Raw genomic sequence first — 18,267 nt, forward strand, 5'->3', positions numbered from 1 at the left:
ATTTGGAGTCTCCTAGCTCCCTCTACTTATAAATATGTGATCCCCTCCGGATTTTTCGCGCAGTCCAAACCCTAGCCTCACCCCTCTCCGCCGCCGGACACGTCCGGCTCGGGAAACCGCCGCCGCGCCCGCACCAGTCAGGCGCCGCCACGTGGCCTCCGCCACCGCCCGCTGCCGCCGGCCCGCCAGACCCGCGCGGGCCCCCCGAGCCCAACCGCCGCCACCGCGCGCGGGCCGCCCCTCCGTCTCCCCGCGACCGCGCCCGAGCGCGCCTCCGTCTCCGCGCCGACCGCCGCCGGCGTGGCCCCGCCGACCCCGCGCCCGTCCTCCGCCTCCTCACGCAGGTCGCCGCCCGCGCCGCCGGCGAGCGCCGACCCCGCGGCCCGCACCTCGCCGGCCGGCCCCATCCCTCCGGCAAGCTCCCCTCTCCGGCCATCTCCTCCCCGCTCCGGCCACCGCGGGACGAGCTCCGGTGAACCTCGAACCGCGCGCCAGATCTAGATCCAGATCCACGGTTGACCTCATTTTTCTTCTCTAAGTCTTTTACTGTGTTATTTTCATGCCATGTTCATCACATCATATCATCATGCTTGGTGCTCCGATTTGTGCATATAATATGTCAAAATGTTCACCATGAGATGCTCTTCATTTTGTTCCATTATGCCATGCTTGTTTGAGTTCATCTTGATGCCTAAATCATCGTTGCAAGAGTGCTATATGATGTTTACTGCTGTCTGTTAACAGAACTTGATGTTTTGTCATTTTTGTTGCATTTGATGTGTGCATCTTATGGGCATGAGCTCTACATGTGTTTTGATCTAGGTCATGCCATCTTTACAGGGGTGTATGCCATGTATTTTTGTGATCTATGTGGTGACTAGCACAAGCATGCAAACTAGGCTTCGTGATGTTTCTGTTTTCAGGGACTTAGGATTTTGCTAAGTCTTTTCCTGCTGTTATTTTGATGCCATGTATCCATGTGGCTACAGTGAGATCCATGCTTCTTTTGAGTATGTTCAGTAAGAATATTTTGGACATATAGATATGCTCTATCCATCCATGCCCCTGTTTGCAATTATGGAGTGCCCTAGCATGTCTCAATCTTACTCTACTTTTGCTATAAAATGTTTCTGGCAGAATGTTAACATGCTATTCAATCTTGCCAAGGTTGTTGTAGTTGATCCATGCATGCAATGGACTTGTTCTTGCCATGGTTAGCTTCATGAACATGCCATCTTGCTGTTGGTATGCTTGTTTTGTCATGCAATGCTTTGTGATGAGTGAATCGAGCTCACAAAGATGCCTTCATAATTCTGTTAATGCCATGCTCTGTTTTCTGCTAAGTCTGAAACCTGTTAACGAAACTTGCTATGTTTACATGGGTGCCATCATATCTTCTGTGCCTTTTTAGCTCATGATCAGTAAAGGACTTTTGTTCTATGCATTTAGTAAATTCATGCCATGCCTTGTTTTGCTATGACAAGTTCCTGTAGCATGTTGATTGCTTGCTCTGACCATTGCTACCTGATGTTGTTTAAGCCATGTTCAGTATTTTCACTAAGTTTGTGAAGCTGATATCTTTTGCACTTTTGCCATGCTTGTTTGAACCTGTTATATTGTGATCTAGCCGTAGCTCAGTGTTCATCTTTTGTCAAGCATCTCTTGTAGATCACTGTCATATGCTTTGTTGCTATGTCGGGGTGCTGTAGCATAGTTACTTGATGTATTCTAAGTGCTATCATGCTGTTAATCGCAGAATTGTGTCATTCTTGTTTTGCTTGCCATTTGCAAACCGTGCATCCATTTCCGGTGACCTTTATATCGATTTCGACCGAAATCATCTCATCTTTCCAGCGGCATACTTGGTTTGCCAAGTTGATGCCTTGTTCATCTTTTCCCTTCCGGAGCACGCATATGCATTGCATATCACATCTCGCATATCATGCCATGTATTGCATCATGTTGCTTGTGCATTTCCCGTGATTGATTGTTAGTCCTTTGCTTGTGTTCTTGCTTTGGGTAGAGCCGGGAGACGAGTACGCTTACGAGGAACCTGTTGAGAACGCTTACGAGGATCAAGCTTTCGACAACTCTGAGAACCTTGCAGGCAAGATGACCATACCCTCGAAATCACTTCTATCTTTGCTTTGCTAGTTGTTCGCTCTATCGCTATGCTGCTCTACCTACCACTTGCTATATCATGCCTCCCATATTGCCATGTCAAGCCTCTAACCATCCTTCCCTAGCAAACCGTTGTTTGGCTAAGTTACCGCTTTTGCTCAGTCCTTCTTATAGCGTTGCTAGTTGCAGGTGAAGTTGAAGTTGGTTCCATGTTGAAACATGGATATTTTGGCATATCACAATATCTCTTATTTAATCAATGCATCTATATATTTGGTAAAGGGTGGAAGGCTCAGCCTTATGCCTGGTGTTTTGTTCCACTCTTGCCGCCCTAGTTTCCGTCATACCGGTGTTATGTTCCTTGATTTTGCGTTCCTTACACGGTTGGGTGATTTATGGGACCCCCTTGACAGTTCGCCTTGAATAAAACTCCTCCAGCAAAGCCCAACCTTGGTTTTACATTTGCCTACCTAAGCCTTTTTCCCTTGGGTTTTCGCGAGCCCGAGGGTCATCTTTATTTAAACCCCCGGGCCAGTGCTCCTCTGAGTGCTGGTCCAAACTAGAGCCACTTGCAGCGCCACCTCGGGGAAGCTCGAGGGCTGGTTTTAGTTGTACGTAGTGTTCATCCGGTGTGCCCTGAGAACGAGATATGTGCAGCTCCTATCAGGATTTGTCGGCACATTCGGGCGGCTTTGCTGGTCTTGTTTTACCATTGTCGAAATGTCTTGTAAACCGAGATTCCGAGACTGATCGGGTCTTCCCGGGAGAAGGAATATCCTTCGTTGACCGTGAGAGCTTATAATGGGCTAAGTTGGGACACCCCTGCAGGGTATTATCTTTCGAAAGTCGTGCCCGCGGTTATGAGGCAGATGGGAATTTGTTAATGTCCGGTTGTAGAGAACTTGACACTTGACTTAATTAAAATACATCAACCGTGTGTGTAGCCGTGATGGTCTCTTTTCGGCGGAGTCCGGTGCTCCTCCGAGTGCTGGTCCAAACTGTTAGAGTTATAATATAGGTCATGTACCCCTTTGTATTTATCCCGTTGTATAAGGGGTTTCCTGCATATGTTCCACACCTGTACATGTATATATATCGGCCTATGGCCTCATGGGAATACAAGTTGCTTATTCCTAACATGGTATTAGAGCTTTAGGTTTCTTTTTTCGCACGCGCAACTCGTGCTACGATCCCATCCCGCCGCCGCCGCGTTTTCTCTCTCCGGCTGCTCCACGCCGTCCGCCACTCTCGCCTCGGCGCCGCTGCTGCGCCTCCTGCTCCCAGGTGCCAGGGCGGAACGCGGTCGCGCCGGTCCTCCCAGCCACGTCCGCCACTCCCGCCAGGCGCCGTTGCTGCGCTCTCCTTCCTCCACATACTGCGGCCGCCGGTATCCGTCGGGCTCCCGTTACCTGCGGACCTTCAAGGCGCACGCAGTCACGCGAGGGCGGCGGCAGCATCCGCTCAGTGTGCGGCTCCTCGTGAGCCCCAGCTCCACTTCCCGCGGCCGCCGTTCGTGGAACCGCCGTGCGACTCCTTCTCGTCTCCGCTTTCCCTCGCGCAGATTAAAAAAAAACATGTCTGCTGCATCGGGCTATGTTTCTGTCCCTCGCTGTCCGGTGATCTTTGATGGTACTAACTACACCGAGTTCGCTGGCTTCATGCGCATTCACATGCGTGGCATCCGTCTCTGGGGTGTTCTTTCTGGCGAGGTCTGCTGTCCGCCACGTCCGGTTCCTCCGGTGGCCCCTACTCCGCCGACTCCACTGGTTCTTCCTACGGATGCTAATCAGGCCGCCAAGGATGCGGCTAAGCTTGCTGATGAGGCTGCTGATCGTGCCTATGATGAGAGGGTTTTGGCTTATGAGGAGGCTCTTCAGACGTATCATGGTGCTTTGTCTGTTTACACCCAGTGGCTTGATGATGATGCTCGTGCTGCAGCTGTTCTCACTGCTAGTGTTCTGCCTCAGTTTGCTTATGAGTTTCTGGGTCTTCCTACTGTCTTCCAGATGTGGACCTGTCTCGTCAGCGCTATGAGCCCTCTGGTGATGCCTTGTACCTTTCTGTGGTTCGCCAGGAGCATGCTCTTCAGTAGGGTGACTCTACTGTTGATGACTTTTATGCACAGAGTTCTGCTATCTGGCGCCAGCTTGATTCTCTCCGCAGTGCTGGTTGTCGTACTTGCCCCTGCTGCCAGGCTGTCCAGGCCAATTTGGAGTTTCATCGCGTCTATGAGTTCCTGTCTCGGCTCCGTAAGGAGTTTGAACCCCGGCGTGCTCAGTTGTTTGCTCGTGGCCGTATTTCTCTCATGGAGGCGCTTTCAGAGATTCGTGCTGAGGAGACTCGCTTACGTGGTGCTGGTTTGCTGGAGGTTCCCTCTGTGCTCGCTACTCGGGCTTCTTCCACTCCACCTGCTGCACCGCCCCATTCTCGCTCGAGTGCTCCGCCGCTCTTGCCCACTCCTTCTGGAGGCTCAGGTCGCCCCCGTCCACATTATGACTACTGCAACAATGATGGTCATATTGAGTCCCAGTGCTACACAAAGCGGAAACACCTGCGCAAGGCGCGATCATCCTCCTCAGGGACTTCGTCATCTCCCTCGCCAGCTTCAGCCATTGCTTTGACCGAGCAGGATATTCTGAGACTTAAGCGTCTGCTCGCGGCTTCAGGTTCTTCCTCGACGGGTACTGCTGGTTCTGTGACTGATGCTTCCCGCACTGAGCACCCGCCCTCTACACAGTCAGGTACATCCCCATGGGTTCTGGACTCTGGAGCTTCTTTTCGTATGTCTTCTCATTCTTCCACTTTGTCCTCTCTTCGATCGCTGGATTCTCCTGTTCATGTCTTCACTGCTGATGGTACTCCACTTTCTGTTGCTAGTAGAGGCCATCTTTCCACTCCTTATTCTGTTCCTGATGTTGCTCATGTTCCTCGACTTACCATGAATCTGTTTTCTGCCGGTCAACTTACTGATTCTGGTTGTCGTGTCATCCTTGACGTTGACTCTTGTTCTGTCCAGGATCGTCGCACGCACACTCTGGTTGGGGCTGGCCCTCGCCGCCGTGATTCTCAGGGTCTTTGGGAGTTGGACTGGCTTCATGTTCCTTCCACTGCCACCACCATCGCCAGTCCCTCCGCTGCTGTCGCCTCTGTTACTGGTTCCTTCAAGCAGTGGCATCATCGACTTGGTCATCTGTGTGGTTCTCGGTTATCGTCTTTAGTTCGTCGAGGTCTTCTGGGGTCTGTCTCAGGAGATGTCTCTTTAGAGTGTCAGGGTTGTCGTCTTGGCAAGCAGATTCAGTTACCATATTCACATAGTGAGTCAGTGTCTAAGCGTCCTTTCGATTTAGTCCATTCTGATGTATGGGGTCCGGCTCCTTTCGCTTCGAAAGGTGGTCATAAATACTATATTATTTTCATCGATGATTTTTCTCGTTACACATGGCTTTATTTCATGACTTCTCATAGTGAGGTGTTGTCTATTTATAAGCGTTTTGCTGCCATGGTTCATACTCAGTTCTCTTCACCCATTCGTGTTTTTCGTGCTGACTCCGCTGGCGAGTATATCTCTAAGATGTTGCGTGGTGTCCTTGCTGAGCAGGGTACTCTTGCCCAGTTCTCTTGTCCTGGTGCTCATGCTCAGAATGGCGTGTCTGAGCGCAAGCATCGTCACCTTCTTGAGACGGCTCGTGCGATGATGATCGCCGCCTCTCTTCCGCCTCATTTTTGGGCCGAGGCTATCTCCACTTCCGCCTATCTCATCAACCTTCAGCCGTCCGCTGCTTTGCAGGGTGGTGTTCCTTTTGAGCGTCTTTTTGATAGTTCTCCCGATTATTCGATGCTTCGCTTGTTTGGTTGTGTTTGCTATGTTCTTCTTGCCCCTCGCGAACGCACCAAACTGACCGCTCGGTCTGTTGAGTGTGTCTTCTTAGGCTACAGTGATGAGCATAAGGGCTATCGTTGTTGGGATCCTATCGGTCGTCGGATGCGTATCTCTCGAGACGTGACTTTTGATGAGTCTCGTCCTTTCTACCCACGCCCATCTTCCTCGATTTTTTCAGTGGAGGATATCTCTTTCCTCACTTTTCCTGACTCACCTATCACCCCCGTCGCGCCTGTGCCTATTCGTTCCACTCCCTCTGCTTCTCCACCCCTCGTCGATTTGCAGCCACCATCTTCCCCGGTCTCCTCACCTAGCATGTCACCGGATTCTACACCTTCATCTCCGGTGACTTCTTCGTCGCCACCCCCCGATTCTACCTTGGCAATTCCTCCTTCTATTGTTCCATCTTTTCCTCAGCATTACACTCGTCGTTCACGACCTGTGGATGCTTCCTTGGATGAGTCGTCCTCTTCCTCTCAGCCTACTTATGGCTTGCATTCTCGTCCTCGTCCGCCTATTGATCGCTTTGGATTTCCCACCGCTGGTGCTGCTGTTCTTGAGCCGACTTCTTACTGTCAGGCTGTTGTTCATCCTGAATGGCAGTTTGCGATGGCAGAGGAGATTGCTGCTCTTGAACGCACTGGTACCTGGGATCTTGTTTCTCTTCCTCCCGGAGTCCGTCCCATCACTTGTAAGTGGGTCTACAAGGTTAAGACTCGCTCTGATGGTTCTCTTGAGCGTCACAAAGCTCGTCTCGTGGCTCGTGGTTTTCAGCAGGAGCATGGTCGTGATTATGACGAGACTTTTGCTCCTGTGGCCCATATGACCACTATTCGTACACTTCTTGCCGTTGCCTCTGCACGCCACTGGTCTATATCTCAGCTTGATGTTAAGAATGCCTTTCTTAATGGTGAGCTGCGTGAGGAGGTGTACATGCAGCCACCACCTGGGTATTCTGTTCCTGATGGCATGGTATGTCGTCTTCGTCGCTCTCTCTATGGCCTTAAGCAAGCCCCTCGCGCCTGGTTTGAGCGTTTTGCCTCTGTGGTCACTACTGCTGGTTTTTCAGCAAGTGCTCATGATCCAGCATTGTTTATTCACCTTTCTCCTCGTGGCCGGACTCTTCTTCTTCTCTATGTTGATGACATGGTCATCACTGGGGATGACCCCGAGTATATTGCCTTTGTAAAGGCCCGTCTTAGTGAGCAGTTTCTTATGTCTGATCTTGGACCTCTTCGCTACTTTCTTGGGATTGAAGTCTCTTCTACCTCTGATGGCTTTTTTATATCCCAGGAAAAGTATATCCAGGATCTTCTTGCTCGTGCTGCTCTTACTGACGAGCGCATTGTTGAGACTCCTATGGAGCTCAATGTTCACCTCCGTGCTACTGATGGTGATCCTCTCCCTGACCCGACGCGTTATCGTCATCTCGTTGGCAGTCTTGTCTATCTAGTTGTCACTCGTCCGGACATCTCTTATCCGGTTCATATTCCGAGTCAGTTTGTCTCTGCTCCCACATCGATTCACTATAGTCATCTCCTTCGTGTTCTCCGATATCTTCGGGGCACGATCTCTCGCCGTCTATTCTTTCCTAGCTCCAGTTCTTTACAGCTTCAGGCCTATTCGGATGCGGTGGGCTAGTGATCCTTCTGATCGCCGTTCACTTTCTGCTTACTGTGTTTTTCTTGGCGGTTCTCTCATTGCCTGGAAGACGAAGAAACAGATTGCAGTTTCCCGTTCGAGTGCTGAGGCTGAGTTGCGAGCCATGGCTCTTTTGACGGCAGAGGTGACTTGGTTACGGTGGTTACTTCAGGATTTTGGTGTTTCTGTCACTACACCGACTCTGCTCTTATCTGACAGTACAGGTGCTATTAGCATTGCGCGCGATCCTGTGAAGCATGAGCTCACCAAGCATATTGGTGTTGATGCTTTCTATGTGCGCGCTGCTGTGCAGGATCAGGTTATTGCTCTTCAGTATGTGCCTTCCGAGTTACAGTTGGCGGATTTCCTGACGAAGGCCCAGACTAGAGCACAACATGGCTTTTATCTCTCCAAACTCAGTGTTGTTCCTCCACCATGAGTTTGAGGGGGGGTGTTAGAGTTATAATATAGGTCATGTACCCCTTTGTATTTATCCCGTTGTATAAGGGATTTCCTGCATATGTTCCACACCTGTACATGTATATATATCGGCCTATGGCCTCATGGGAATACAAGTTGCTTATTCCTAACACAAACTAGAGCCACTTGCAGCGCCACCTCGGGGAAGCTCGAGGGCTGGTTTTAGTTGTACGTAGTGTTCATCCGGTGTGCCCTGAGAACGAGATATGTGCAGCTCCTATCAGGATTTGTCGGCACATTCGGGCGGCTTTGCTGGTCTTGTTTTACCATTGTCGAAATGTCTTGTAAACCGGGATTCCGAGACTGATCGGGTCTTCCCGGGAGAAGGAATATCCTTCGTTGACCGTGAGAGCTTATAATGGGCTAAGTTGGGACACCCCTGCAGGGTATTATCTTTCGGAAGTCGTGCCCGCGGTTATGAGGCAGATGGAAATTTGTTAATGTCCGGTTGTAGAGAACTTGACACTTGACTTAATTAAAATACATCAACCGTGTGTGTAGCCGTGATGGTCTCTTTTCGGCGGAGTCCGGGAAGTGAACACGGCTTGGGTTATGTATGAACGTAAGCAGTTTCAGGATCACTTCTTGATCACCTCTAGCTTCGCGACCGTTGCGTTGCTTCTCTTCTCGCTCTCATTTGCGTATGTTAGCCACCATATGCTTAGTGCTTGCTGCAGTTCCACCTCATTACCCCATCCTTTCCTATAAGCTTAAATACTCTTGATCTCGCGGGTGTGAGATTGCTGAGTCCTCGTGACTCACAGATTCTACCAAAACAATTGCAGGTGCCGACGATACCAGTGCAGGTGACACAACCGAGCTCAAGTGGGAGTTCGACGAGGAACTTGGTCATTACTATGTTTTGTTTCCTGATGATCAGTAGTGGAGCCCAGTTGGGACGATCGGGGAACTAGCATTTGGGGTTATCTTCTTTTCTTTTGGATTTGACTGTAGTCGGTCTATGTGTGTATTTTGGTTGATGTATGAATTAATTTATGTATTGTGTGAAATGACGATTGTAAGCCAACTCTCTTTATCCCATTCTTGTTCATTACATGGGATTGTGTGAAGATGACCCTTCTTGCGACAATACCTGCAATGCGGTTATGCCTCTAAGTCGTGCCTCGACACGTGGGAGATATAGCCGCATCATGGGTGTTACATGCCCCATGGGCAATATAGAAAATTCACGGTCAAATCTACAATTTCACAGCTGTTTTACCAAACAGCTTCCAGCTTTTCCACAGCAGCATTTTCACATCAGCTTTTCTACAGCAGCTATTCCACAACAGCTTTTTCAGAATCTACAGCTCAACCAAACACAGCCTTAGTCCATTAATCATCACTACAAAACGACCAGATAACCTCATGTTCAGTATTTTTGTTTTGTTTTAACTGTGAAAATTAAAATCTCTCAAACACTGCCTCTGTTTCGCTATCTCCCTCCAGTTTCACCGCCTCGTACCCTTTCCTATGTTTCATCAACAACATGTTTAATTTGGACAAAATTAATAATCATCCGCAAGAATTTTGGAAGAGTTGTTTTTTCAGCCTTATATCATTCTTCAACCATCTGTCAGTGGTTAGTTCAGTTGTTACATTATATCCTGCGAGGGATCTACACTGCATGTGCAGGATAGCGTATTGCAAGCACAGGAAAATTTTAAGCCCACATATAGAAATGATTGTAGAGTTCCATGTTAACTTGAAAACATTGATTCAAGAAGTTTCAGATAACATTCAAGAAAAAGAATCAGATAACATGCACATCTTGAGAGCAAATAAATGAATTTCATATACAAAAATATAAAATAGAAACAAAATTGTAAGCACGACAAATGAAATTAGATAGTAATTAACTAGGAGATGATAAGTAAAATGAAGAGCCTATAAGCATACGAGTGGCTAAGGGAGATATGGCATTGTCCACAACCACTGGATGGATGATTATGAGATAGGATCAAAGATTTCGGATGGCTCAGATAACTTGTGCCTTTATACTGGTTTAGCTACAGATATATGCTTGAGTTCAAGGTGTGGAATCTACTTAGATATATATTTATGATTACAAAACACTTTTTACATGGCTCCGGAGAAGTGGTTGTTATTAGTTAACATATTCAGCAAGGCCCAGATTTGTAGTGGTCACAGTTCATGGCTCTGCACAAACAACTGCGCCCGCACAGATAAGGAAGTGGAAGCGGTGCCTGCGACAGGGTATAACACAGGAGGGCAGAAGGTGGTGCCTGAGATGGGGTAGAACATAAGAGGCAAAGCCTGCAACGGGACAGACCACAGCAGGCAGCACTGCCATGGGGCCAAACAACAGGATGTAAAGAACAGGAGGTGATCCGGCCATATGGCAGAACAGGACGACACAAGTGGATTTCACCAGCGACGGCGACACAGCAGGTCAACGGAATCTTGCAAAAACGATGTATTGATGGGGGCGATTTGGTATCATCAGAGTCGAGAACTGTGAGGGCAAACATTTCCATGCAATTCGAAGGACCTGAGCTTGGTACTGGGCAGGATTCCTAGTTGTCAACCAAAATCCATGGAGGTGGGTCCCAAATGCTATTCCGATTTCATTATGATCCAAACAACTGGTATTACTGAGAGGCACAATTCCTGGTCCCCAATACTCAGCTTAATTCCAATATCCCAGTAATTGGTTTACCTTCTAGCCAAGCCAACTACTAAAAGGATTCTGAAGGTTAATTTCTTCTAGGTTAAACAACCATGCCATATAACTCCATAAATTTGTTAATTAACTCGTACTAGCAGAGTGTCTACAAAAATAAAAATGCTCACTACTACCAGCTTGCATTTTTCACCTTCCTGTTTCCAAATATTATTACTGTATAGTCACTAAAATTTCTCATCACATATTAGGAAACTTGGTTTTATAAACTGGGAAAAGAGAATTTCGATGTTCAGATTTCAGATTCTGCAAACATTAAAATGTAATAATCGGGCCATCAGAAGGGTAGCATCAGAATCAACATTCATTAGACAAATATGACCTCCAGCATATCCTGTTGAATTGACATGTCAAGGCATTTCAGATGAATTTAATATGCACCTAAGCAAGGCCATGGCCACCCAAGTGAGTCCTATCACACATATCATGTAGCAGGAATACCAAATAAACATATTATCTAATGTTTGTTAGTAGAATCATTTACCTCAACATAACAGATGCCTTGAGGATCAGAAGTTCCAATGAGAACAAGATCACATGGGATCTCATCATTCTCATGGAGCCACACTATATTTCCGACATGTATCCCCCTTGCTTTGATCTGAAAATACAAATTAGTATTGTACAATCAAATATTCATCAATCTAAACCCAAGTAGCCCTAAGTAGAACCATTTGAAATAGGCAGAATTGTTCTACGACAACACAAATGTGTGGTGGTTGCTGAACGTCAATCTAAAATCAACAATTCACTGAAGACTCTACAAAAAAATATGGTCATTTACTATAGAAGGCCCAGTAAAATATTGTTGGTTCCAAATCTAGTGAAGAGAAGATGTGTAGGATGTCAATCTTAGATCTTATTCAGTTCGATACGTCCAAATATTGAAAGAACTCCTAACAATTAGCCATCAAATCTGATAATTCGACCATCTATAATCAACTATTAAGCCTTTGATTAGAGTATTTGACAAATAAGATTTTTCCTCATCCCTGCTCTCTCCTAAATCTCAGAATAGTATCTGTTTTTCAAGGGACATGGCATGTTCTGTCAAATGACCATGATTATTGATTCTGAAATGTTGATTACAAAATAATCAATTGTTCAGTGTCCTCAGCAAACATCATACTTTTGCAGTGTCCCAGAGTTAAATTTTCCTAAGAAATACAACTTCATCCATTTAGCCAAACATGAAAGATACACTGACAAGTGACAACTCCTATAATCCGTTCACTCTCGCTGATATCGATGATCCATAAGGCACACGTAACAATGCACTGTTAGGTCTTTACAGTACACAGATGGACATACAAGTTCCAGCACAAGCAATAGCTAAGCAAATTACAAGTGAGTGCAAGAAACTTCAAGCTTTAGGCTTTATACTTTGAAACAATTTGTGGTGCCGACTGCCAAACTGAACAATTGATATCAGATTATGGCTGACAAACAGAAGTGATGATGAACGCAAATATTGACACAACTTGTAACAGGCTAAGGAGGATGTTGAATAAATGTTGGTAGAGAAAGGGGGGAAAACCTGTCTACGGATGCCATCCTTTACCACCCAGATTCTCCTTTCATTTACTTTCTTGTCGGAAAGATACCTATTGTAATCATCCCAAGCCTCTTTTGAAGCAGAAACAATGAAGATTATGGCAAGCGGGCCCCATGTAGTTGCAGGACTTACAGGAGTAATAGTGGGCCACAACTGAAGGCAGGCGATTAGCAGAAAATACTGATTCATGAAACGCCTGAAATATTTAGAGAAGTGAACATGGAAGAAATGTAATTTAATGCAGAAATAGTGACGGAATAAATTCACTAGAAAAGGAAACAGGATGGTTTTGTCGGGTTTTTGACAAAGTGCTAAAAAAGATGATGGGTCTCATGTACGTTGCAGGTCAGAGTACCTAACTTGAATGGTAGAGTGTGCAAAAATACCAAAACAGTATAAAATAACTGAGAACCTGACCTGAATTGTTCCAATAAATTCTTAGGGAGAAAATTCCACAAGGTGTATTTGGTATTGGAAACCCGATTGTCACGGTAGGAATCCCGGCAGGACTCATCGTTGATATATACAAAACGTTGCATTTTTCAGCTAGATGTCACTTCCGTGCCATTTAATGCACTGCACATTGATCACTCTGACAGAAAGAGACAGTCAAATATGAACATAAAAAGGGATATGATAACGACAGTACAAGTACCAAATTGTAAGATATGCTTGCGTTTGAGAATGCATTTTTATGTGTTTCCTGAAATTTTAAATCCAGCTTAATTCAAGAGAAGATGAATCTTGCAAATCCTCGTGGCAGTGGCTAATCATGTATCTACGTGCTGCTTCTCGGCTCTTCTTACCTAAAGAAGGCAGCACGCAACTGCTAAGAAATCTAAAACATACAGCCATATATGGATGCTACTATGGAAACAAACTATGCATACACACACACATTGGTTTGAGATTTGCTATATAGAACTGCGCAGCCTCATAAGGAGCAGAAAAAGTGAAAACAAATTGCTACAGATACAGATTAGTACGCGATGCCCCACAGATGCTCTTAAGAATGGAATCCTACTATCCCAATCCTGAATAATGGGTATCAAATTGACGGGATATGCTCACCACACATCGCATTCCACTTCGCGTGCCCGCGAACGTCGTCGTCCGGTGCTCGGCGGCCGCGGCGGCGGCTGGGGGTGCCCTCTTCAAACCTGCGTCCTAGCGGATCGCGGAATCTTAGGGAAGAGGAGTCAGGGGTGGCCGAGACGAGGGTTGCGGGTGCGGGTGGCAGGGGGTGTCGGTGGGTCAAGGAATCGGGAGCTTTGGCTCTCGGAGAAGACGCCGTTGGTGCCCTCGAGTCTCGAGACTCCGGAGTCTCTAGAGAAAGGCGGCGCCTCAAGGAAGAAAAAACGAAATGGAAGAAAAATAACGGGGTATCAGCATATGCCCTTCCGCGGTTCCGCCCCTGTGTCTACAACCGGACCCCAAAAGCCCCGGAGGGCTGCGTCCGGACAAAAAATTGATGTCCAATTGAACGCTCTACTTCCTTCGTCCGATGAAAAGTGTACGTTTGCCTTTTGAATTTGTCCAGAAAAAAGTGTACTTCTATCTTCTCAATACACTTTTAAAGGAGAAAAAATGATTTTCTCTCATAACACGGTGATCAAGACCAATAACATTCTACACTTGGTTTTCTTAATTTCTACATGAACTTAGCTCATTGGGGTTGGATAATTAAAGAGGAGAGGGATGGTGGCTTGCATCTTTTCAATGCATTTTTTACTCCACTTCATAATTTATCCTAAAATTTCTATATGTACACTTTTCATCAGACGGAGGGAGTATTCGATCCAAACGTTTGAACTGACCGGCACTTCTTATAATCGGTTCATATCTAGGGCAGATATGATACGTACAGCGCTTGTTGTTTGACTCATCGCTAGGGTCCGATTTTAAAGAAGTCATTATCAAGCTTGAAGCAGTGGCATCGAAGAACTCATAGATCTGACATGCTCTCTTTGGCATGCCAGATTCATATAATGGCATCATTATGCTCCAACGATCTCCTTTGTTCAAGAAACATTATGATGGGGAAGCTTCACCATGCAACTACACCATCAACGGAAACAACTACACCATGGGGTGCTACCTTACCGATGGTATATATTCTCAGTGGGCGGCATTTGTGAAGACCGTATCTGATCCTGAAGGTAACGAACAAAACCGCTTTACAATAATGCAAGAGGCGGCTAGGAAGGATGTGGAGAGAGCATTTGGAATGTTCCAAGCTCCACTACTAGAAAATACATTATAGATAGATGCTTAGCAGTAGCGAGGGGTATATGGGCCGCGCTGCTGCTAATTAGTAGTAGTATGGGGTCTACACCCCTCTACTACTAAGTTGATAGTAGTAGCGCGGGGCGTAAACCCACGCTGCTACTAAGTGGTCTCCACCATACCCCTCGGGACATCCTGTCCCTTTTTAATGGATTTACCCCGTGGAACCCGAGGTTTTTGGTGCATAGTAGTAGCAAGGGGAATAAACCCCGCGCTACTACTAAGTTGATAGCAGTAGCGCGGGTTATAAACCCACGCTGCTACTGAGTGGTCTCCATCGTGCCCCTCGGACAGGCCATAGTAGTAGCGAGGGGTATAAACCCCGCGTTGCTACTAAGTACAAGGTTTTTTAACAGCCCTGAAATCTCCCATCTCCCCCCGAATCCCTCCTCTCTCCATAGGCTCTCCCATGGGGCTCCTGCCCATGCGCGCCTCCTCCTCCATGGCGCCGAAGGAGGCCTCCGCCTCGCGCCGCCGGCGTCCAGGAGCTCGTCGGTCTTCCCCTGCGTCTCCATGCCGCCACGCCGGAGCACCTCACCACCGGCGATCATCCCCGCTGCTCCCTCCATCTCCTCCCTCTCCCCCTCATTTCTCTTTTTCTCTATCTTCCTCTGGTTTGACTCACCCTCCCATGTCCATGCTCGTGCAAGTCGTCGCCATGGACGACCAGGAGCTCTCTGCCTTGGCCGCGAAGAGGAGCCCCACACCGCCGCCTTACTCTGCCCTGGATCCGGGCTCCGACAGCCACCGCCGGATCTAGTCTGCCACTACCCGTCTGCGCCTTCGGCGACCCCTGTCGTCGCTAGATCGAACCATTGCCGCCATTGACAGCACGCACGGGGTCGAGATTTTTTTTTTGAAATTAATAGTAGTAGCACGGGGTATAGGACACTCGCTATAGGACACTTGCTGTTTTCAGCAGAATTATCATGGTGTTGTTTTTTGTGCGAAAATAAAAGTTCTCAGAATTGAGCAAAGACCCACCATTATGGCACGGAAAGTGGTGGGTTGCGGCGTTAAACCGCCATTAACCGGAGCGGCGGCGCGACTGTCATGGGTGTAAGTCTGACAATAGTGTATAGGGGTACGAATTAGAGGGCAGAGCCTAGCTAGGGTGCAGTTGTTACACTCGGATTTACGAGTTCAGGCCCCTCATGTGTAGGTAATAGCCCTACGTCTCGGTGCTCTAGAGCTGTTTTGATGCAGTGTATGGTTTACAGAAGATGTGAACCCTTGTCACGGAGCAGGGGGAGGCTTATATAGAGTTCGCCCTCGCCCATGAATGTTGTCGTTACCAAGGGTTTAAGGAGGAGTTTAAGGGCGCCAGTTACTGGTAATGGGCGCACTAAATACATTTGATGAGGGCAGACGCACGTCCTGACCGTTATGATCCCGGGGAGCCTCCTGGTCTTCTCTATCCGAGTGTTGACAGGTTCTCCAAGTGAAGTGGTCCGGTCGAGTGGAGTGCTATCTTCCGAGTGATTAGTGACTTCCAGTGACCGTCAGGTTGCAGAGTATTTGAATGCTGGTTTGGCCCTGGGGCCCAGTGTAAGGTGTGTGGTGTCCTAGGGTAGGGTCTGTAGGTCAGGCCTGTTACCCTACCCTTAGTACATGTTGATACGTCTCCAACGTATCTATAATTTTTTATTGTTCCATGCTATTATATTATCCATCTTGGATGTTTAATGTGCATTTATATGTTATTTTATATGATTTTTGGGACTAACCTATTAACCTAGAGCCCAGTGCCAGTTTCTGTTTTTCCTTGATTTTGAGTTTCGCAGAAAAGGAATATCAAACGAAGTCCAAATGAGCTAAAAAATTACGGCGATTTTTTATGGACCAAAAGAAGCTCACGAAGCAAAAGAGTTGGGCCAGAAGAGCCACGAGGCCTCCACACGGGTGGAGGGCGCGCCCTACCCCCCCTGGGCGCGCCCTCCGTCCTTGTGGGCTCCTCGTGGACCCCCTGACTTGTTCTCGATGCCAAAAATTCCTATAAATATAGAAACCCCCAGAAATAAACCTAGATCGGGAGTTCCGCCGCAAGCCTTTGTAGCCACCAAAAACCAATCGGGACCCTATTCCGGCACCCTGTTGGAGGGGGGAATCATCACCGATGGCCATCTTCATCATCCCGGTGCTCTCCATGATGAGGAGGGAGTAGTTCACCCTCGGGGGCTGAGGGTATGTACCAATAGCTATGTGTTTGATCTCTCTCTCTTTCTCTCGTGTTCTTGATTTGGCACGATCTTGATGTACTGCGATCTTTGCTATTATAGTTGGATCTTATGATGTTTCTCCCCCCTCTACCCCTCTACCTTCTTGTAATGGATTGAGTTTTCCCTTTGAAGTTATCTTATCAGATTGAGTCTTTAAGGATTTGAGAACACTTGATGTATGTCTTGCATGTGCTTATCTATGGTGACAATGGGATATTCACGTGATCAACTTGATGTATGTTTTGGTGATCAACTTGCGGGTTCTGTGACCTTGTGAACTTATGCATAGGGGTTGGCACACGTTTTCGTCTTGACTCTCCGGTAGAAACTTTGGGGCACTCTTTGAAGTTCTTTGTGTTGGTTTGAATAGATGAATCTGAGATTGTGTGAAGCATGTCGTATAATCAAACCCGCGGATACTTGTGGTGACATTGGAGTATCTAGGTGACATTAAGGTTTTGGTTGATATGTATCTTAAGGTGTTATTTTAGTATGAACTCTAGGGCTGTTTGTGACACTTATAGGAATAGCCGAATAGATCGATCAGAAAGAATAACTTTGAGGTGGTTTCGTACCATACAATAATCTTGTGACGCCCGGATAATTATGCTACAGTAAACCTACGTTGATGATGCCACGTCACCTCTGTTAGTGTTGATAATCACGCGTTAGTTCAAAAACCAATTCAAATTCAAAATTTAATAAAAGGCAAACAAACAAAAGTTTTCAAACTTTAAAACTAAAATGTTCGGGTTGTGTCAAATAATGCGCAGGTAATTATGGTGGAGAACCACACTTTTATAAAATGTTCAAATATTCAAATGGTAATAAAACAGTAGCAAAACTATTATTTAAATACTTTAAATACTAAAAAACTTACAAAGTATTTTATTTTAGGTGCCAAGTTAATTGTGGCAGTGGACTAATTAGTAATACTAATTTAGGTGCTCATTTGGCATTTTATAAAACTAAAATAATAGGAGGAACAAAATATAATAGAAAAGAAATAATTAAAAAAAACAACAAAAACCAAAAAATAGAAAGAACTCCCGCTCGGCCCAACTGGGCCATGGCCCAGCCAGGCCGACCCAACTCCCTCCCCCGGCCCAACCGCGCCTACAACCCACCCCACTCCCCCGGTGACCTAGATCGGTCCACCCACTCCCACGTCGCTCGCCCCCACTCCCCCTCTGCCTCCCCTCGTTCTGGATCGGGCGCAGGCGCCTCGTCGCCGCTCGCTAGGCCACCCCGCCGCGCTGACCACGCCGCCACCTCGCCGACGCCGCCCGGTGCTGCCCCGCATCGCCCGCCTCCTCAACCCTCCCTTCTGCGTGGATCCGGCCGGGGGCAATCGACGCCCTGCCCCCCCTCCCCCCGGCGC

General features: G+C 47.2%; 1 protein-coding gene across 1 annotated transcript in view; it reads right to left on the reverse strand.

Annotated features, from left to right (window-relative positions):
* The window catches only part of LOC123053091 (phospholipid-transporting ATPase 2), a 36,017-nt gene extending 22,269 nt beyond the window's left edge, over positions 1–13,748 (reverse strand). Inside the window, exons 1-4 of the mRNA XM_044476485.1 lie at positions 13,453–13,748; positions 12,799–12,973; positions 12,364–12,577; positions 11,311–11,427 (exon numbers count right to left, since the gene is read on the reverse strand). Coding sequence (XP_044332420.1) covers positions 11,311–11,427; positions 12,364–12,577; positions 12,799–12,920 — 453 coding nt within the window. The 5' untranslated portion in view covers positions 12,921–12,973; positions 13,453–13,748. The remainder of the gene's footprint in view (positions 1–11,310; positions 11,428–12,363; positions 12,578–12,798; positions 12,974–13,452) is intronic.
* Between the last annotated feature and the right edge of the window lie 4,519 nt (positions 13,749–18,267).

This window comes from Triticum aestivum, chromosome 2D (genome assembly GCF_018294505.1).
Source record: "Triticum aestivum cultivar Chinese Spring chromosome 2D, IWGSC CS RefSeq v2.1, whole genome shotgun sequence".
Taxonomy (NCBI): Eukaryota; Viridiplantae; Streptophyta; class Magnoliopsida; order Poales; family Poaceae; genus Triticum; species Triticum aestivum.